Source organism: Phyllopteryx taeniolatus, chromosome 12, assembly GCF_024500385.1.
Source record: "Phyllopteryx taeniolatus isolate TA_2022b chromosome 12, UOR_Ptae_1.2, whole genome shotgun sequence".
In the NCBI taxonomy this organism is placed as follows: domain Eukaryota; kingdom Metazoa; phylum Chordata; class Actinopteri; order Syngnathiformes; family Syngnathidae; genus Phyllopteryx; species Phyllopteryx taeniolatus.
In genome coordinates, this window is record NC_084513.1 from 10,610,178 (window position 1) to 10,633,259 (window position 23,082).

The window sequence follows — 23,082 nt, forward strand, 5'->3', positions numbered from 1 at the left end:
GTCACGGGGGAGGGCGGCGGTCTTCGGGGTGGGGGGGGTAGATCGACAAAGCAGCATGGAGATGAATATATTCACGCCGCTATTCAAGCCCAGCAAAGAGCCTCCCTGTCCTGCAAACATCTGCTAGAGGCAAGTTGGGCTAGTTCAGGGCAGCATGTAAAGGCGCTAATCCCGTTTCACACTTTCGCTACCAAGTTGTTGTCGCGGGAGGTGACGATCTCACAAGCCAGCACAAGTTCACACAGCGGACGACTCTCAGCAAACACACACATGCATACACGTGCACGCATACAGAGACAGATTTATGCACACACACACACACACAAATACATGCAAATACGCACACACACATGCAAAGACACCCACACACATGTACCTACACTTGGTTCAGTTTGTGGTTCTGAAAAAAATATCTTTGGCCATTATTTTCGGAAGATGACATTATGGCAACAGGCACATAAATAAAAAAAACATAATGAACCAATTCCTCCCGCCTATCCTAGATTTGGGCTAATTAAAAGTTTTGATATGATTTTGACATATTGCATAAATCTGTCCCAGGTTGCAAATGCTGAGAGGTGAGAATTCATGCTAATGCAACCGTGTGTCAAAAAGTGCAGTTGAATGCTAAGACACAATCATTCGCTGTCCCAATGTGGAGAAAAACTGAGCAACAATATTAATGTGAATGTAAAAAAAATAAAAAATATGCATGCACTCGAATGCTGAGACATGATCGGTTACGCTCCAAAAATGTGTGTAAATACTGAGAGACAACCCTTACAACTGATACGTCGAAAACGTGCAAATGCTGAGAGGTGAGCATTCACACTGTGTCGTAATTCGGGGTAGACAGATTATCGGCTGGGTTAAATTATTACATTCTATTATTGGCACCGATATTTGGCATTTTAACACATATTACCAACAAACATTTTTAAAATCCGACGGCCGATAAGAGATCAATTTAAAACTGGGTATATTTTTTTTTTTACTTAAAATTTAACTTTATTAGAGATGCTGCTGAACCTAAAAACTCCCTGCACTTTTTGTTGTTGTTTGAACTTAAAACAAACATAAGTGAAAGATAATTTTCTTTCAGCTATATTGAAATTTTGTAAAACTTTATTTACTGTTCGAAAACTTTAGGGAGCTACAGTATTTGTTTCAGTTTTCATTTAACTTTACATGAAATGCTGCTGAGTCTGGGAACTTACTGCACTTTTCATTACAATTTTAAAAGAAAGATGTCTACTGTCTGTTAACATGATGTAAATCTGAAAAGCTGTTTAATAAAAATAAGCTTAAAGGCATTCAAACAAAGTGTTGCAGTTTGTATTGTTAAAAATTGCGTCACCAATATTTTCCCTATATCAGTTTATCGCTCGTTAAAATGCACTTGAATTCTGAGACACAATCATTCACTCTCCAAATATGGCGGTAAAAGCTGAGAGATGATTTTTTTGGGGACTTTATGGAATGGACTCTTAGAAAAGAAATGTTTGTCATGATACCCGCTTTGATTTGTGTTCCCACTTCCAGAGAGCAAGCAAGCAGGCAGGCCGGCTCCTTGGGGGAGGTATTAAAGAGCCAGGAGTGGATCCAGACGTCGGCCGGCCGGCATTCCAGATGGGGAGAAGAAGGAGGGATTAAAGCAACAATAGGTGACAAGCGGGTCACGTCAAAGCCTCTGAGGGTCTCGGTGGCGGCGTGTCCGCTTGGAGTGGATGAGAAGCCCGTGAACAAAACCGGCAGACCTGCGATGGGAGACAGTTACTGTAGCGTGACAAAGGTTGGGTGGGTGAGTGGGGTGGGGGCTTAATGACGGGGCAGTGCCCCTTAACAAGCTCACAATGACATGGAGATGTAAAAGACGGCACAACAATAGGACGACCCACAATGAGCCATGATTACAACAATTAGCCGCGTAGCATTCCTCTGCTAACAACACACACGCACACGGTCACATGACCTCCATCCATCGTCACAGGGGCTGTGTGGTCGTCATGGTAATGTCACAGCTTTAACACACGGCGTTTTTTCCACAGAGTTTAACTGACATTTTACCATGTCTTAAAACCTTACTTTACCAAAGTTTGGAACCCCGACTTGGACCGTACTTTGGGAACCATAATCTTCATCTAGAAATCTAATTGTAATTTTCTAAACACCCTAAGATCCTAAACACTAACACAAACCCCTAATTTGAATCCTTTACCCTGGCCTGAAAGCCTAATCATTGTTTGGAAGCTTGACACCCTACTTTGACATCCTAACTATAACTTGAAACCCTAACCCCGGTTTAAAACTCTAACTTGAAACCTTAACTGTTGTTTGAAACCCTAACATCTGGCATGAGACCCTAATTTAAAACTGTACCTTGAAACCCTAATCCTAACTTGAAGCTCTACTTCAAAAACCTCCCCCTTACTTGAAATCCTATCCCCGTCTCGATATGATGTCCATCCATCCATTTTCTGAGCCGCTTATCCACACAAGGGTCGCGGGAGTGCTGGAGCCTATCCCAGCTATCATCGGGCAGGACGCGGGGTACACCCTGAACTGGTTGCCAGCCAATCGCAGGGCACGCATTCACACTCACATTCACACCTAGGGGCAATTTAGAGACTATTAACCTACCATGCATGTTTTTGGGATGTGGGAGGAAACTGGAGTACCCGGAGAAAACCCACGCAGGCACGGGGAGAACATGCAAACTCCACGCAGGCGGGGCCGGGGATTGAACCCCGGTCCTCAGAACTGTGAGGCAGACGCTCTAACCAGTCGTCCACCGTGCCGCCTCGATATGATGTTCGCTACAATATGATGACATTGTGAGGTGTATAGCGGGAGCATTTGGGTGAAGGGGGGTGCTGGGGGTGGATAGCGGGCGGGTGTCAGGGGGGTTTAGGGGGTTATTGTTGGGGGAGTGCTGGTCGTGTTTGTGAGCGTGAAAGGGTTCAGGGTGGTTCACATCATCGGCCCATTGAAGGCGGCCCCTCCCCTGTTGTAAAACAAGCTCCTGTGGACCCGCCTGAACACAGGGGGCTTTGTGTCCCCCCCACAGGAAACATACCACCCAAAGTGCTGCCACCCCCAGCACGCCTCCCTACCCACTCCCCCCACCTTGCTCAGGAGGCGGAGCGGGCATCGGTGGCCAGCAACAGGTGGGGTTAATGAGATTGGGGGGCGCGGCGTGGGAGGGTTGGCCGGTGTAAAGGGGGCGTTCCCGCCGGTTTCCGTAATACGGGGGCCTAATGGGAAGATTGATGGATGGGGACAGCGGGACAAAACCTGGGGCGGTGATGAAATGTAGAGGGGGCGGCGGTGTGGGAGCGGGGGGGGGGGGTGCGTCCTGAATGGCGTCTTGGCGAACGCGAGAGTCACACGGATGCATTTAGCGCCTCCTGGGGGGCTAATTAGCAGGGAGGTCTCACCGACAAGGCGGTGGAGAAAGAGGACAGGATGCGGGGTGAGCGCGGGTCAGGGATGACCACCTACCAGGAGACGCCGCCTTCGCCCCCCTTGCCCCCTCGCTCATTTGCCACTGTAAAAAAAACAAAACAAAACAAAAAAAAAAAAAACAGGCCGTGATTTAGAGCCCCACCATCTTCTTGCCATTCCTCACCTCTGTTGCCGGGCGGACAATTGACTCGAGGACCTGACTTGTCTTCAGGAGGGGGGGGGTCCTCCAAGTCTGGAGCACCCTGGAGTGGACACACGCACACATATACACACACACACACACACACACACACACACACACACACACACACAAATCAGTTAGACACTTGTTGCTCCTAATTAAACTTCCACTGCTTACTTTCACCTGCCACTTGATTAGGTACACTGCGGCTGTTCCTAATATGTTGACCACTCATGGCGTTAGGGAAGGTGGACGATCGAATGAGAGTAACTCAATCAATATCTTGACAATAAGCAACTTGAATGTTGGTAAAAATATTTTTCAATTATTGTGATTTTTAAAGTGCAAAAGTGAAAGAAACAAAAAGCAAAAGGAGAGCTATGTCTTTAATTTATTATTAAATGAAAACAGTATGGATATGGACAAATGTACATACATGCATCCATCCATATAGCCTATACTGTATAACCAAATATGTGACTTTCGTCTTTTTCCCTGTCAGGGGTGGCCACAGCGAGTCACTCGCATGATTTGTTTGTCACAGTTTTTTTGTTTCTTTGTTTGTTTTACACCGGATCCCCTTCCTGACGCAACACACCAATTTTGATCCGATCCTGGGTATTGATGCACTGACCAAGAATCAAACCCACACCATCTGCATGAAAGGCAGCAGCATGTAGCACTACACTACCAGTGCTACTGTGTAAACAATGGGGCCGACTGGCCCCTGTGACCAAAAAGCTACGTTCCCCCTCGAAGAGATTAGCCGCCAAATTATTTAAGCATGTACTAACAGTAGCACTATTTAGTGGTATACTCGTGAGTGTTTATCTCGAGTCGAAATTCATGGGTGAAAGAACATCACACGGAGAGGGAATAGCGATTCCAACTTCCCATTACAACATATCCCTCTGCTAATACATTACTGTACTGAAATATTAAAATAGGTCCACTCCATACAAATACAGATATCAATGCAAACATAAATCTGACATACTTCCCTCTCTTCAAATGAAATGTCCACATTTCAAATGAAAACACATTACAGAGGCTGTTCAAAACAACAAATCATCCTACTATATCACAAAGTAGAGGAAAAGAAACTAAGGGTTCTTATACCTTTAAGAGTGCTCCTGCATTTATGACTTCACTTGAATTTTTAGACTCAAGCAAATAAATCACTGTTTGTAGGCAGTATCCAATTTCTAATGTTAGAAATTTTAAAAAAGGTGACAATACTTCTACTACTGTTAAATTATTGAACAGACAATTTCTCAATGTACAGTTTTGTTATTGTGAGCATACAGTATATTATTGCTGAAGCAATAATACTGTTTTGGAGGTAGAGTACATAAATGTAAACATTGGATGGACGGGGATAAAAGTGGATGGTAATATATTATTTGAAGCTGTGTTTTTCACAAAAACATGGGGGAAATGGACAGAAACTATCGAGAAGGACTTGGCAAGAGTCAAGAAGAAGAAGAGCAAGAAAAATAGTTTTTTTTCGGTTGTCCTGCTTTTGCCCCACCTGAACCTTGAACCTTCCTGCAATACTGTGAGTCTTCTTGCAATACCGTGAGCTTTCCCACGATATCGCAATAATTATCGTACCGTGATTTTAATACCACGATAAAACCGAACTGTGAGATATAGATATCGTTCCATCCCTACTGTACATACATACATATATTCTGTAAAATATTAAGCTTATTAATAAATATTTTAATTGCTGAATGTGAAAAAGAAAACAAATAAAATGAATAAATACAAATAAATGGTATAAATAACTAACTAAATTAATATAAAAATGATATACTATAAATTTAACAAATGAAAACATGTATAAACAAATGTAAATATAAACATGCTATAAATAATTAAAATGCCAAAAACACATTTATCAATCTTAAAATGCCATGAATAAAATAAAATGCAAGAAATAAAACTTTACAATATAAAAAATGCTATGAACAAAAACAATACAAAGAAATGCTACACTGTACACAAAGAAGGAAAATGCTCCAAATAAATACATGCAGTATAATGCTACAAGTAAATAAAATGCTCTGAAAAAAAAAACTTTACTAAAAAAGAACACTATGAACCAAAGAAATTTAATGTTTGTTCATAAACAGAATGCTGTGAATTTAAATGAAATAAAATACTTTAAATACATCATGAAAAATAGATTAAAAATAAAGTACCGTGACCCTAATGAGGATAAGCGGTACAGAAAATGGATGGATGGATGGATGAAAGAAAAATATTTATATTACATGTTTAAAGTCAATATTTGTATTACTATATGTGTCTGGGTGGGGTGAACGCTCAAAATCCTCATTCTGCGGAAGTCGTGCAGAATAATAGTCACCTATTTTAAAAGTCTGGATGTTTTTTTTTAGACAATAACGAGTGAAATGTTAGATACACTTGAATAGGCTTGTTTTGTTAAAAGTGTTTGCTTTATTACTTCGTTGCAGAAGGATGCTCGTCAACCTTGGAGGTAAGTTTGCATGCACATTAATATCCACCTCAATACACAGGGTTAGTCGGCTCATCATTTTAGTCATTGAATTGCTCATGACTCTGGCTCATTGAAAAAGAGTTGGGGATGAAGATGTAACACAGGTGTTTGCTTTTGTTAAGTATTAAAGAGTATTTGTATGGTCGGAGGCTCGGCTTGAGCAGATTGTGATGAGGAGGGCTGGTGCCCAACGACGTATTCTACCATTTTAATAAATGAGTGCATGATAAATTAACGATTTTTTTAGCATATTAAATGAGCGATTTAACTTATTTTTTGGGTAATGTGCTGTTGATGTGAGTGTGCAATGGTATATGACAGCAATATAAGGTACAATACCAACTTGAATGAAGCGGTATATGAGAACTCAAGCAATATGGCATTTGTTTTTTGTTTTTTATTTCCTGAAAAGTAGTAATTTTGTTAGATACAAAGATTCCGTTTGACAGTGAAGATGAGTATTACATTGGAGTGTGAAGCAAGACGTGATAATCGTAAGGTGCCTGAAACAACGTTGTAACTACTGTGGCCGAATTAGATTTTTGGTTGCTATTTAGTTAGCATTAGCATTCCCAGTCTCTTAAGACAGGTGAACAAAGTCGTACATATAACCAATTAGTATTACTAGCATTTATGGTGGTAAAGTATTGCAAGCTTCACAGACACAAAGTTGGTGCTAGCCATCACGTCAGAAAGAACATTGTCGCTATTGTACGCAGTCTCATTAGCATGAGGCTAATGAGCAGCTAAATAAGGGCGACATGTTGTCCCTGAGAGGTGAGTCATGGCCGACAGCTTTTGTTGTCTTTTGTCGTCTTTTGTTGTCCACTTCGTGCTATGTAGGTTAATACCCGGCCGACGCTAACAAGACGATAACAGCCGCGCTTTGTGACGTTGTTAGCGCACGCAGCGGCTAAACGCTAAACACAGCAAGCGTTGGTGACACTGAAAGCATGCTCCATTGGTGTCAGTGTGCAAGCTCAAGAAGAAGACGAAGAAGAAGCGGGCTATTGTAGCTCATTAATTAACGAGCTATGCTAAATGGGGATTAGCATATTCATAAGGGGGGTGGCCATCTTTCACACACATTTTTTTTTGTCCAGTGCCGCTGTTGCTGATTGTGCGCGACGACATAACATAACCCCGTTTGTCCAACGCCCGCCGCCCGCCCCATTAACTCCCGGCGCGATGTCACACACACATTAACACACACACGAACACACGCCCCCGTTTTCACAGTCCAGAGAGCACTGCCCTGCGGATTAGCAGTAAATTGGTGGTGGCTACAAAGTGATTAGCATGTTGTGTTACATCTTTATTGTCCTACATAATAAACACACACACACACACATACACACGTGACGAGACAAGCCGACGTTAAAATAATAATAAACATTGTTTCCTCTTTGCACATTAACAAGAACAATAAAGCCCTGATTTAATAAAAGCAACTACTGGGGAGACTTTCTTTATGGGAAAGTTGGGGATATTTTATGAAGGGGGACACTTTGTTTTTGGCACAATCGGGGACACTTTATGACATGCATTGTTTTTTTGAAAGATGGGGACACTTTGCTTATGGGACAGTTAGTAACATTTTGTTTACAGGACTCATTGTTAATAGTAAAGTTGGCGACACCTTGTTTATGGGAACACCGTTTACGGGATAGTTAGGGACGTGTATGTGACAGTTGGGGACACTTTATTTATGTGACAGTAGGGGACACTATGTATGGGATAGTGGATAATGGGATAGTTGGGGCTACTTTCTTTATGGGACACATTGTTTTTTGAAAGATGGCGACACTGTGAAAACCCTTTTTTTAGAGGATAGTTATGGGCACTGTGTATGGAACAGTTAGGGACACTTTGGTTTTGGCATAGTTGGAGACACTATGTTGATGTGGCAGTTTAGGATAGTTTATTTATGGGGACACTTTGTTCATGAAATAGTTGGGGACATTTTCTTACAAGAACACAGTTTAGGGAACACTTGGTGTTGGGACTGTTGGGGACACCTTGTTTATGTGATAGCAGGGGACACCGTATATGGCGACACTTTTATGGGACAGTTGGGATATTTAGTTTATGGAGACAATTTGTTTATGGGACAGTTGGGGAGACTTTCTGCAGGGAAATTTTGTTTCTGGCACAGTTGGGGACACCTTGTTTATGGGAACACTTTGTCTTACAGGATATTTAGGGACACTGTGAATGGGACAGTTGGGGACACTTTCTTTATGGGATAGTTGGGGACACTGAGACATGTTATGAAGACACTTTGTGGGACCATCTCATAATAAGGAGGTTGAGGAGGTGAAAGACAGACAGGAGTAGGATGCAGAACCAAGTGAAAACCTGTGTTAGTTTGTAGAGTTGTAATCCCGCTTCTTGTGTTTTCGTCATGAGACATTTTTGCGGTCCACTTAATGACGGAGCTGCTGGCGTCCCCCAAGGAAAGGCCACGTTTGAATCCGCTTGTTAGACTTGTTAGCCACGTCCATCTCACTTCCTGTGACCTGTCACTCACATGCACACACACACACACACACACAGTCATTTGTTGTGTATTAATGCAAAAAAGTGTTGTCTAGTGCGTTGGTTAACTTTGCTGTTTAACGAGCTCTTTAATTGAGCCGTCTACTGGCCACCTGTCGGCCTCATTAGCATGCTAATGCTGCACCATTGTTGTAGCGCTGACAGCTAGGACGGGGGTGAGACGGGGGGCAAGTGGGGGAGTGAAGGGGGTATTAACGAGGGGAGTCAGTCTGTTACACACTTCCATAAGGGGGACGGAAAGAAATCATATACACAAAGTGAGTTCTGATAAAAGAGCAGCACGCTGCACTTCCTGGGTGTCACAAAAAATTTCATAATTTAATCAGAATTATATATAGTGGAACCTCAGCTTTCGTGATTAATCTGTCCGGGAAAGTCTAAAAACTGAATCGTGCAAAATCCGAAAGTGCTTAATTCCCGAAGGAAATAATTTCAATCCAATTAATCCGACCAAGACACCCATAAATATCAACGAAAAACACAGTCAATGGAGAATAACTGCAGTTTTATATAAAAAATAGTGTGAAATAAATAGGAATGACTAATGAAGTCATCAAGTCATCAACAATCAATTTAACATAACTTGTACCTTCACTGAAGATACTTGATGGCGTATAGCACGGAGTGGAGAGACCAGAGCTATTTTCTGAGTTATTCAATGAATTGTAGTGTTGCTTGCCTTCTTTATAGAATAGATGCAGCTTAAAATGGTCTGCTGTATTGTGTAAAAAGGGGTTTAACATACGACAATGCAGTCTTTTATTAACAACTCAAGCCAATAGCAAGCCTCCTGGTCTGCTCAGCAAAAAACAGAGAAGTTGGGGCAACGTCTTCATAACATCCTGTCCAAAGTCAACTTTCAAAGTAAAATCAGACCAGTTTCAACTCACTTTCTTTGGCCCAATGCTGGTTTATTTAACCTGTTAAAGCCTTTTTACAAAATGCTTCGGACGAACGCACATTAATTTGGGAAATGAATGGCAAGTCTTTTTTTTGCATGAAAACTGAAAAAAAAATTTTGATGAAAAAAATTGATCGGAAACTGAACCATACAAAAACTAAGGAATACTGAACATTAGGGTATACAAAAACTGAGGTTCCACTGTGGTAAGGACTTTGTTTAATTACCCATTGATTTTGTCACTGTCTTTTCCCACTCATGACTTTCTTCTGGCTTCTCATTGGCTAACGTCTGAGCTTACAACGCCACCTGTTGGTCTGATGCAGTGTGATGATGTCATCACAGCATGTGAACCTGGTGGTGGTGATGATGGGCAGCCTGGACGGAGGGGGTGCTGGGCTACAGGGGGTGGGGAACGATGAATTCAAGGACTCCGTGAATGCGACTTAATGTCACGCAGCGGCCATTTTGACGTGTCAAAGTCACCGTTCCTTTCTTGTCGACTCGCTAATTGCTTTTGCTTTTGGACACGACACTCAATTAAAAAACGCCTGCTCAAGCCGGCACACGCACGCACACACACGTAGACGTGACTCTGTGGGTGAATGCAGCTCTTGTGTGTGCTCATGGACTTCACAAAGACACAAAACTCAACAAAAGTGTCTGAAGGGAACGTCAAACAAGGACTCCAATCAACTTGGAATACACTGACACACTGTGTGTACATTGTGTCTACATGTTTCTCTTTCTCTCTTTCACACACACACACACACACACAAACTGTTCCATTTATTTAAAAATGTAGATTAAATAAGAAAAGGTTCCAGCTGCAAACCACACACACACACTAACAGGACAGGAAGTATACTGAACCTTGACACTGAATGTGTGTGCGTGTTTGCGTGTGTGTTTGTGATTGAGTGGCATTGTGACAGCATGGTGTGCTCAAGGTCACTGGAGAAAGTTGGAAATTTCCAGTGTCCATCTGCTTCATTTGTAAACTTTTCTATGGTAAAATTGTTGATACTTTTTTTAAAAATATTATGTTTTATCATCATTATTACTATTAGGCAGCACAGTGAACGACTGGTGAGCACATCTGCCTCACAGTTCTGAGGACCCGGGTTCAAATCTAGCCTCGCCTGTGTGGAGTTTGCATGTTCTCCCTGTGCCTGTGTGGGTTTTCTCTGGGTACTACGGTTTCCTCCCACATCCCAAAAACATGCATGCTAGGTTAATTGAAGACTCTAAATTGCCCGTAGGTGTCAATGTGAGTGCGAATGGTTGTTTGTTTCTATGTGCCCTGCGACTGGATTTTTAGAATTTGTATTATTATATTTATTATTATTAAAGTTTATTATTATTACTATTAAAAATAATGTGGATGATGAAGAAAATCAACCTTTAGGCTAATTGTGACTTATTTACATAAATATAAATTCCTATAAAAATACAGCATGTGTTCATTCATTTGGTTTGATAAGAGCTGACTCTGTACTGTGATGAGGTCGGAAACCTGATTGAAATCTGTCAAAAAATCAATTTAAGTTTATGTTGCTAAATTGAATAAAAACCACTTTCTCGACAAGCTTGGCCATGAAGGAGAAGTTTGAGATGGGTCTATAATTTGCTAACATGAAAGCATCTAGCGTTATCTTTTTTTAAAAGCGGCTTAACAGCAGCTACTTTCAAAGGTTTAGGGAACTCACCTGACTGAAGTGAGCAATTTATTATTTGCTGCAAATTAGCTAGCACTAACTTCAAAATAGTTTTGAAAAAGTCAGATGGTATTCAGTCAAGACTAGTTGATGGTTTCAGCTGCTGAACCGTTTTCGCTACAGTTGTTTAGTCTAAACGTGTATCCATGTTCCTATTTACCTTTAATATTAAATATTTGACAGATAATTATATTAGAATTATTTTAGCCTTATCTTTATATTATACTATTTTAAGTGCAACTGACATCATACATTTAGAAAGAATGCACTAAAAGTAACACGGACACTGGAGAGTTAATTCAATGCACATGATGAACGTTGCGTGCTCAACTCAACCACCACAGCAAACACAGCTTAATTAGTCTCTTGATATAAAAACAGAGCCTCACCATTGGGGCTCGTGTGGATGATTCAGACCTGGGCAATGTGTTCCGCTGTAAAAGTACCTTTTAGAAGCATCTGTGCTCCATTCTTTACTGCTAGCAGCATCTTTTTACATCCGCGTTGCTATCATCAGCAGATGGGGGCATCACTTTAATGCGGCGAGCAGTAATGCTGATTTCAAACAATTTCACACGGATTCTCTTGGCTTATTCAATTAACTGTTTATAGTAATATCAATGTACCCACTTTCCTTTCCTAAAATTGAAACATCCATCCATCCATCCATTTTCTGTACCGCTTCTCCTCACTAGGGTCGCGGGCGTGCTGGAGCCTATCCCAGCTATCATCGGGCAGGAGGCGGGGTACACCCTGAACTGGTTGCCAGCCAATCGCAGGGCACATACAAACAAATAACCATTCGCACTCACATTCACACCTACGGGCAATTTAGAGTCACCAATTCATGCATGTTTTTGGGATGTGGGAGTAAACCGGAGTGCCCAGAGAAAACCCACGCAGGCACGGGGAGAACATGCAAACTCCACACAGGCGGGGCCGGGGATTGAACCCGGGTCCTCAGAACTGTGAGGCTGACGCGCTAACCAGTGTCTACCGTGCCGCCTGTAATATGAATAGGTAATCAAAATAATTTTGATTATTATAGTCACAGTTACACACGGTGGAGTGATTGCAGACAGCAGAACTGGTTTGCTTTCACTTCCTTTCATTTGACCCACCAAGGAACATAAATATGGATTGTTGTGAGGTACACGTGACTGCTAATATTTGTTTGTGTGACGCAGTCATAACTCACAGAGCCAAGTTTCTGTCTGTGGCAGCATTTGACTTGAAATAAAAAAAATAATAGCAATAATTTGTTTAATATAGTTACTGTAAATTGAATGTGAATCTTTACCTGATTTTTTTTGGATGCCCCTTTGATGCCATGGCACCCTTAAAATTTGCTTATCTCGCCTAATGGGCGGAGCAGGTAATTGTCCGGCCAGACATGAAGTTAAAGTCATTTTCATTTCATTATGTTTAAACAACACACATTGCTGTGCACACCTTGTGCTTGGATAAGACCACAAGATTTCAGCCTCATTATTGACCTGATTTGCTATCGTGGCTGATTTCCCAAATCGGGCCTGACATATTTTGTCAGGAAGGACAGAACTCTTTGTCGTGTGACACAATCCACAACCAACAATTTGGCTCTGCGATGCCAAAATAAAAAGTATAGCATGTTTGATTTTTTGGGATATCTTCTGTCACGTGTGACATATCAACGACAACCCTCCGTCTTAGCACCGCGATGTCGACCAATGGGATTGCTTCTTGCAACGGCGCATTGCCTCGCTTGCTCGCTGCTGTCCCCATTTATTCGCCCGCACAAACCAATGTGTACCGAAGCTTGACAGCATGAATCGACAGAACGCGGGCATGTTTGCATACAGTTCTATAACCTTATGTTGACTGCTTGTGAGCTGTATTAAAAGTACATGAACATTACCTCACGCTCTCCGTGAAGAATGGACAGTCCAACACATCCTGTCCAGAGCACCCAGAAACGACCCCACTTTTGATCTGCTCCGTGTGTGTTGTTTGAAGGATTACATTTTACCGTAACATGAGTGCTAATCTTATTAGCATGTCCACCTTTTCTTATCACTGTAAGATAGCACTTCGGCAGAGGACATTTAATGTTTATTTGTTTTACGTGACGGTTTTACAGTACACTACAGCTGGGAGTAACAAATAAACAACTGAAACAAGAGCGTTTTTCCTTTTTTTCAAGAATGTTTCGCTATCTGTTAAACTATTCACAGTACGATTATGATTGGTTGAATGATGCGCGCAGTGCATGTTGGGTACCCGAGTTCTTTTGCCCGGCACATCACAGGATTTTGCGACGTGACTATTAAGCATGCGTACATCGCTATGACGATGGTCAAACAATATATCGTGCAGCCCCATTCCACAGTTAGTATGTGTTAGCAGGATGAGGCTATGCTAGCCAAAAAAAAAGAGATTTTTTTTTGTTTAAATTCCAATACATCTCCAACTTGTTCTCATTTACAAAACGTAGGAAATAATGCAGCTAGATATAATCTGTTCCAGGGTGAATCTGCAGCCATGATATAACATTTATGAGCTGAACAGGTGATATTTGAACTGAAGAATAAAACAGCATCTATGCCATGAACCTTACCAGGGCCTGCATCTATTTGGCAAACTTTCAATAGCTACTAACTTGTAGACAAAGTTGTGAAATCAAACCTTAGACATCCTGCAGGTGGAGGACACCAACAGAAATAGTTAGCATAGCATTGTTAGCATCGACCCAATGACTGCTGCTAGGCTGAGTTCCAGCTTTTTGCCTGCTCTCTCACACCAGAGAAAAGTTACATCAAACCTTTTTGTCTTGATGTTAAACTTGATTTTCATCATTTACTTGCTAGTTTGAGCAGGGAGCCCCCCCCCCCAAAAAAAAAAATCCTAATCCTCTGATCAGCATGCAAGGAGCACATTTGGGGGCGGGGTGGAGGGGGTCTTAATTGCGTGGGGTGCAGCTAAGGTGGCGCCACTACTTGTTGGACTCTTGAAGGCCTCCTGACTCGCTGGGCAGGTAGTATGGTTTGACCCTAACCCCCGGACTCCCCAGCCGGCCCCCCACCCCTGGGCTCCCTCCTGCCTGCTGACATGTTGGAATGTTCCAACAACAAATCCCAATTGTTTTGATTTTCGAGCTCCCCGGTCCAGACCCGACGTGTCAGGTTCAAGTCCCATAGCACAAAAGGGCCTCCTGGATGGGGGTCACTTGAGGATCCGGACCAGGCTGATTGAGGGGAGTCACTTGGAACACAAACAATTAACACTCAGCCCACACATAGCTTAGCTTAGCCCCCAAATCCTCACATTTGTCCAGACAAAGTGGCTGGACCCTAAAAACCCTGAGACCCCCTCTAATTCATGGGAACAGCACACACATCATCATTGTCATGTAACATAAACACAACATATGTATTAGCGGGATGATGCAAGGATAGCAAGAAAAAAACTGTGAACATGAAATAAAGTAAAACTACTCAACTTTGAAGACATCTGACATACACCTAATTCACAAGAAGCAAAACTGTTGCCTAACTTCACTGGTTATGCTCATGCATTACCATTTCATTTCCAATAAGTTCTACTTTCTGCTCTACGGTTATCGTCACCGTTTTCCTGTGGTGACATTTTGTTTTCAAATCCAAAGAAAAAGCTAAATACGCTTGTGGAGTCAATGTTTTAGATGTTCACAGAGCTGACGTCACTTTAAAATCAAGACCTCTCGGTGGACACATCATTAGGTACACCGTCACGTTGTTTAGGCACATGTGAGCGGTTGGGTGTACCTAAAGATGTGTCCAGTCTGATGTTGTTTCCTCATGGTAGACTGACATCTATGGGACGCGGCCATCAGTGCACCCACTGCACTTGCGCAATCATTTTGAAATAATAATAACAGAATAACGATACAATAAGGATCATTTCAAAATAATACTCAAATCTATTTTTGTATGTGCAATTAATTGGTCATGTTTTATGGCGTGAGCACACTGCACATTGTTATTTTCAATCCATTATTGGTTTTACTCTTATTTACAATTTATAACATTCATATGATGAAGACCGTATTGATGAAACTGTCATTTCCTGTCCTTAACAACTACTACAGTGACATATTTCGTATCTCTCTCTCTCTCTCTCTCTCTCTCTCTCTCTCTCTCTCTCTCTCTCTCTCTCTGAATATATATATATATATATATATATATATATATATATACATATACATATATATATATATGAATGTGTGTGTGTGTTGTGTGTATGTATTCAGCCATCCATTTGCCGTACCACTTGTCCTCACTAGGGTCGCGGGCGTGCTGGAGCCCCTGGACTGGTCGCCAGCCAGTCGCAGGGAACATATAACCGACCATATGAAATACATTAGCTTTATTTAATAATCAATACTATATTTTGTAATGATTAATTCAATGCAATAATATTACATCACTGCCTGTTTTTCACTGTTTACATTACCTCTGTAATATTTTGTCAGTGTGACACATCGTTATACTTGGTTTTCTTCTGTGTTTTCCTTAAATTATTTTTTTATTTTACAATATACACACAAACAGCTTTTGTTACAATGTCAATGAAGACTATGGTTAGACCATATTCTATTTTATTGTATTGTATTCTTTTCTACTCTAGCTCAGTCTAATTTAATCTATTGCATTTTATTGTGGTCCCATCTATGCCATTCTAGTACCGTCTCTTCCAGGAGTAGTGAAATACAAATCTTTAAGGGCCACAAATATCTTTTTCTATGAGCCAAAGGTCCATTTATTGAGGTCAGTCAGGCCAATTGCGATAATACAAATGTAGTCAAGCGACTAGTGTTTTCTATTAGATTCTATTCCATTGGAAAGATACAAAGGTGAGTGTGTAACAGTAAAAATAATAAAAAGTTCAAAGTATCAAGAAAGTGAATTAAAAGCATTAAAATAAAATACAACTTTGTTGTATTTAATGAAAGTAAGATTATATTGTTAAAAAAAAGAGGGGGGGGGGTGGGGGGTGCGGAAGGAGATTTCCCTCCCAAATTTATTTCCCCTTGTCGGACAGCCGAGGCCACCCCCAAAGGGTCAGAACCCTTGACAGTGTCAAGTTTGTTTTTGCTCACCAGTCACTGTGGCAAGTGGTTTCCCACTGAACATAATACTTGTGATGGTTAGGTCTGCACTGTATTTAAACTCATTCACTGGCAGCCTTACCAGTTAACATGGATATTTGACTTACAGCCGTCAATGGCAGTAAATTTAAACACGTTAAAACAGAAATTAAAGCTGATTTCGGAGAAAATATTTTTGCTATTGAACAGTTTTAAGTATTTACGTTTTTCATAGTGTTTTATAAAATCATTAAAATGTTTTGCCCACAAAAAAAAAAACTTTGTCAGAAGTGGGATTCGAACCCACGCCTCCATTCGGAGACCAGAAATCCCGTTCGAGAGAAGGTTTCAACCTTGAGTCTGGCGCCTTAGACCGCTCGGCCATCCTGACAACTGACACACAGCCACTCTGTTGGCCATTTTAACCACAAGTCTCCTAAAATGTAATGATGATGTCAATATATTCATGGTTTGAAAAAGCTATTCGCTGCCTTTTTGGGTCAGCCACTGACAGCACCACAGTTGTGACGTAGCTTGTGCTGGTTGTTACCTTGTTGTTGTCTGTCCTGATAACGTGAATCAAACAAGTGTCCATGGATCTTCCAAGTCACTTTTCTGTGGACAAAACCCATGAACGTACTCTTTTAAGTGTTAAAACATATTTGCGTTCAATTTTGCAACAAACCACCCCAACACTGTCGAATTGTGATTGCGTCATTGCGGCGTCTCTCTCGCTACTCCAGACACGACTAGCCAATAAATTCACAATTTACGCTTTTGTTGACAAAAACTCAAGATCAAACGATATACTATTTTGGACTCTTTTATTTTTCTTTCACCAAAAGTTCAACGTCACTGTCCAACATTACTGTCGCCACCTGATTACGTCAACATCACTGAATGAGTGAGTTTTGGCGATAGATGGCGCCATTTCGTGTTTGTTCGCGATTATTGAACAAAACGTGTTTTACAAACGTTTAAAATGTTTTTATACAATTCTCAGAGCCAAAGTTAACCAATTGTAGATATTTCTTACACGCATCAAATATTAGTAAGGAGTGACTAAAGCAAAGCGAATTTATTTAGATAGCGCATTTCATACACAAGGTAACTCAATGTGTTTTGCATGATTATAAACATTTAAAACAAATTTAAAAAATAGGATAGCAACTGAACTGAAGCAAAAAAAAAAAAAATCAATAAATCAAATCTAACCAAAGCAAATTGAAAAAAGATCAACTAGCATTTAAATTTATTACAAAATACTGTTGAATACATTTTCACAAATCAGGTGGTGGGGGATATTTGAGTTTGTCAGTTATGTACCACACAGCTACATTAATTGACAAGTGTAATTGGGTGGCTTGTTGATGACCTCCTGAGGTGGTAATGCTATCCACTACATGCTGAACGTCACGTGGCCAAACCCGGAAAACAGGTTAGCTGACTTCCTGTGTATGCTACGCTCGTGAGCATGACAACGGTTTGATAAAATATTTCACCATTTCTTCAACTTACTAATGTAATTTTTAGCTGCCACATGAGAGATGCAACCAAACACAAATTTCTAGTAATTCTATCCAGTGAAAATAAATAGTTATATTCAATTCATATTATCTGACGCCAAACTTGCTAAAATTTCGTTTTCTTTACAGGTGGTGTCTTTTGACAAAAGTTGAATACTTGCATATCAATTATTTATAGTAATATATGGAAACATGAACATGGATGCTTTATCACAGCCCCCTTCGCGATTCACCTGAGGAAACGCTTTCACCTCTTTTCTCAAATACGGAAGTAGGTTGCGCATATATACCAGATTCAATCTCCAATGGGCACTCTAAACAGTTTGTGTGTGTGTGTGAGAGGGATATAGTACATTAGCCAGTTTTCTGGGGTTCACAGATTAGCATAGGATCATATGGTGAAATGCGGCACTTACTTGATTCCACCATAACTTGTTTCCTGTTTGCTCATGTGTCTATGCTGGCTCACTTGCACAGGACAGATTCACCCCTAAAACGAGACAATTTAACCACGGCAAGAAAGAAAGGTGGGAAAAATGTGTCTGTAATTGTTGATCCTTGGGTATTTTGAACAAAGCATTAGAGATGTTATTAACACTCCAGGAAAATGGTAAATTCTGAAAATAATCGTGACGAGCTAAAAGTGAGCCTTGGAATAACAGTAATAATGTAGAAGTTTGAATCTTGCAAAAGTTTATTTGGACCATGGCATAATGTCATGAATATTTAATGAGGGGAGAGGAGACAAAGTCGACAGATTCAGCAGCAGCCATTAATGCTTCAAGGTTTGCTTGAAAAATAAGTCAAATAAATTAAAAAAAAAGTCAAAAAAACCCAACAACTCAGTCTTGTTTAGGAGCGCACAGGCAAAAAAGGCAGGCAGGAACTAGGAGCATGCTGGGAAAAATGTCTTCAATCCAGGATATTACAAAACAAAACTTGACTGTTAGCATCAATTGGCTTCCTGGGCTAGCGAGCTCCAAGCACTCAGCATTCCTGCATCTCCTCCTCTTGTTGGTTGAGGGTCTCCCGGTGGTCTGGCTCCTCCTCCCTCTCGCCGGGCTCCTCCCCGATGACATGGAGGCTGTGAAGCGCCTCTACCTGAGGGCGGGGCTCACCGCCGAGCTCCGCCTCCTGCAACTGCTGCCGGCGCTCCTCCACCAGTAGGAGGCGCTCTCGCACACACTCGGACACCAACGCCGCAGCGTCGCTGCCCGTGCTGCCAAAGCACTGCTCGCTCCTAACACAAGCACACACGCAAAGCAGTCATTGTGTGTGTGTTTGATTGTCTGTGTGTCAAGTGTTTGTATACGAACCCATCGGGGAAGATGACGGGCATGGTGAGTCTGTCCAACAGAGCTTTGGCTGAAGCATCCACCGCATCCAGAGACTCTGTCTCCACATGCTCACACTGTAAAACCTGAAACACGTTACATTTTGTAAACATTTTTAAAATATTTGCATTTATCTAACTACTTTTTTGGTTTTGTATTCATTCATTTTTTTGCATCTTTAAGTATATAATAAGGGTTTGAATACACACACATTATATACATATATATACGTACACACTATATTGCCAAAAGTATTCGCTCACCTGCCTTGACTCAGACATGAATGTAAGTGACATCCCAGTCTTAATCCACAGTTTAATATGACATGGGTCCACCTTTTACAGCTTTATCAGCTTAACTCTTCTGAAAAGGCTTTCCACAAGGTTTTTTGACCATTCCTCCTGAAGTGCATTTGTGAGGTCACAGTGATGTTGGACGAGAAGTCCTGTCTCTCACTCTGTACTCTAATACATCCCAAAGGGGTTCTATCAAGTTGGTGTCAGGAATCTGTGCAGGCCAGTCAAGTTCCTCCACACCAAGCTCTCTCATTCATGTCTCTATGGACTTTGCTTTGTGCAGTGGTGCACAGTCATGCTGGAAGAAAAAGGGGCCAGCTCCAAATCTCCCACAAAGATGGTAGCGTGTAAAATCTCTTGGTATGATAAAGCATTCAGTTCCTTTTACTGCAACTAAGGAGCCAATATTTTGGACCATTTCATGCTCCCAACTTGGTGGGAACAGTTCTTTCATTTCTAACATGGCTGTGTACCAGTGCACCATTAACACATGGATGACAGAGTCTGGTGTGGATGAACTCGACTGGCCTGCACAGAGTCCTGACTTCAACCCGAGAGAACACCTTTGGGATGAATTAGAGCGGAGACTGAAAGCTAGGCCTTCTCGTTCAACCTCACAAATGCGCTTCTGCAAGAATGGTCAAACGTTCCCATAAACACACTCCTAAACCTTGTGGGCAGCCTTTCCAGAAGAGTTGAAGCTGTTATAGCTACAAAGTGTGGACCGACATCATACTGAACCCCATGGATTAGGAATGGAATGTCACTTAGTTCATACAATATGTGAGTCAAGGCAGGTGAGCAAATACTTTTGGCACTATAGTGGATATACATACATACATATACACACACACACACACACACACACACACACACGTGTGTGCATATATATACCATGTATGTACTGTATGTATATGCAGTTATAGGTTACCTTTTTCAAATTCATATTTTTCCATTGTATTTTTTTTATTTCGTTAGAATTTTTATTTATGTTTGTCAGAAACCTAACCGCCCCGATAAACAAGGGATAACTGTATTTATTAAATAGTATAGTAGTATAATATCATAAGACAGACTGCAAACACAGTTGACCACAAGATTTGTGTGTGTGTGCGCGCTGACCGAGTCGGCGTGCTGGTGGAAGGCGAGGGCGAGTTGCAGTCGATGTTGACGCTCGTCGGCGCTGACGCTGAACTGCTTCCACACGCGGTTGAGTCGAGGCAAAGTGTCGCCGGAGGAGCGCGTGGCGCAGCGCAGAGACTGGCACAGCACCACCGTGGCCTGGAGGAGCTGACGGCCGTAATCGTATGTACTCTGAAACAGGCCAGCGCACAACGTCACTGAGTGTCTTTCAGGTGTTACAGGCTCAGCACGTGAAGACAATTACACACACAGAAACACGTTCCCATTAAAAATCGCACCCACACACATGAACACGCACAATCACATATGCACACACACGCGTACACAATCACACCCACACACGTATGCACACAGTCACGCACGTACACTCATGCACTTGCATTCACAACATGCAACTAGAATGTCACACACTTATAGCTGAAACCAAATCTTTACATACACAAATTAATTTTATTTAGAATTTTTTCTCATTGTCTGACATGAAATCATTCTGTCACTCTTCTGGCATTGACCAAATACAAATAATTTAGGTAATTCTAAAACAGGAAAAGACATTGCAATTTTTTTTGTAACCCTGCGATATATATTGTGATATGAAAAAATAGAGGATAACATACTCGTACCATGTGAAATCAAGCACACATTTTTCTTTTTCCCACTATGTATTTTTTTGACATTTATAATCACTTCAGTAGAAATAAGCAACACTCAAAAGAGCCCAGAAGTATACTGAGATATAGATAGAAGTCTACCTCTATTTACATGCACTGTAGTATTGAGCAGGTAAGTGTCCAGCCAATCATGAAGTCAAAATCAACTTTTTCATGTACAGCTATACTGTAGTTCGTTTAGCACTATTTGTTCTTTATAATTCATCTGAAATTTTACACGTTTTAACATAATATGCATTAGGGCTGCACAATATTCAGTTTGAGCATCGTCATCGCGATGTACGTGTGCGCGATAGGGATACTGAGTAAATGTGCTCTTTTGTAATACAGTACAAAATTGTAAAAATCAATTAGTAGGAACATTATTAATTGTATCAGAATACTTTACACTAAAATCACAAAGGGATATGAAATTTATTTTGTTTTGTAATTTCAGAATAGGGTGGCACGGTGAGCGACTGTTTAGCACATCCGCCTCACAGTTCTGAGGACCAGGGTTCAAATCCCGGCCCCGCCTGTGTGGAGTTTGCATGTTCTCCCCGTGCCTGTGTGGGTTTTCTCCGGTCACTCCGGTTTCTTCCCACATCCCCAAAACATGCGTGGTATGTTAATTGACAACTTTAAATTGACCGTAGGTGTGAATGTGAGTGCGAATGGTTGTTTGTTGATATGTGCCCTGTGATTGGCTGGCATCCAGTTCGGGTGTACCCGCCTCTCGCCCGAAGATAGCTGGGATAGGCTCCAGCACGCCCGTGACCCTAGTGAGGGTAAGCGGAACGGAAGATGAATGAATGAATGAATTTCAAAATAGATAAATTATTTTGTTAATATAGTCAGCCACAGCTGCGAGGAATGCAAAGTTATCAGTGTCCTTTCACCATCGTTCCTGTCATACTGTATTGCGTGTTTTGGTTTGCACATTATGGACAAAGGTCTTGTTTTTGTTTTAATTCCTCATTTTAAAAACAACATCCAAGCAACAAGTTTTTCCTTATGTTTTTGAGATTGTAGGGTGAAAGCTGCAGCTGGCTACTGGTGTGGACTGAATGGTTGGCAACAATGCGGAAATGAAATCCCAGTATTTTCAGGGTAATAGCCCGTCAGCAACATACAGTAATGAAAGAGAGGGGGGGGGAAATGAAATAGTTCGTTTTTGGCCTGGTGAACTTAGTTTAAATTTTTAATTATGAACTATGGACTGAACTAGGCGGCACGGTGGCCGACTGGTTAGAGCGTCAGCCTCACAGTTCTGAGGAGCGGGGTTCAATCCCCGGTCCCGCCTGTGTGGAGTTTGCATGTTCTCCCCGTGCCTGCGTGGGTTTTCTCCGGGCACTCCGGTTTCCTCCCACATCCCAAAAACATGCATTAATTGGGGACTCTAAATTGCCCGTAGGCATGACTGTGAGTGCGAATGGTTGTTTGTTCCTATGTGCCCTGCGATTGGCTGGCAACCAGTTCAGGGTGTACCCCGCCTCCTGCCCGATGATAGCTGGGATAGGCTCCAGCATGCCCGCGACCCTAGTGAGGAGAAGCGGCTCAGAAAATGGATGGATGGATGGATGGACTGAACTAGTGCATTTTTGGAATGAAGAACTGAACTTTGAAAACTAATTTTCCCAACACTGATTCTGTATTATTTCACATTGGAAATTGAAGC

General features: G+C 41.5%; 1 protein-coding gene, 1 long non-coding RNA gene and 1 other non-coding gene across 4 annotated transcripts in view; all 3 read right to left on the minus strand.

Moving 5' to 3' along the window:
- Positions 1-647: 647 nt before the first annotated feature.
- Positions 648-13,469, minus strand: LOC133487193 (uncharacterized). 2 transcript variants are annotated; one of them, XR_009791242.1, is made up of 4 exons: positions 13,249-13,469; positions 8,532-8,692; positions 3,629-3,707; positions 648-1,757 (listed from the first exon to the last, which is right to left on the minus strand). It is a non-coding gene; the product is annotated as an uncharacterized LOC133487193 (long non-coding RNA). The 2 variants fall into 2 exon arrangements; XR_009791243.1 differs by lacking the exon at positions 648-1,757 and adding an exon at positions 3,387-3,547.
- Positions 13,470-16,737: 3,268 nt separating this feature from the next.
- On the minus strand, positions 16,738-16,846 carry trnal-caa (transfer RNA leucine (anticodon CAA)). Its single transcript has 2 exons — positions 16,809-16,846; positions 16,738-16,783 (listed from the first exon to the last, which is right to left on the minus strand). It is a non-coding gene; the product is annotated as a tRNA-Leu (tRNA).
- Positions 16,847-18,657: 1,811 nt separating this feature from the next.
- The window catches only part of sestd1 (SEC14 and spectrin domains 1), a 21,004-nt gene continuing 16,579 nt past the window's right edge, over positions 18,658-23,082 (minus strand). Inside the window, exons 17-19 of the mRNA XM_061792427.1 lie at positions 20,734-20,925; positions 19,298-19,401; positions 18,658-19,221 (exon numbers count right to left, since the gene is read on the minus strand). Coding sequence (XP_061648411.1) covers positions 18,969-19,221; positions 19,298-19,401; positions 20,734-20,925 — 549 coding nt within the window. The 3' untranslated portion in view covers positions 18,658-18,968. The remainder of the gene's footprint in view (positions 19,222-19,297; positions 19,402-20,733; positions 20,926-23,082) is intronic.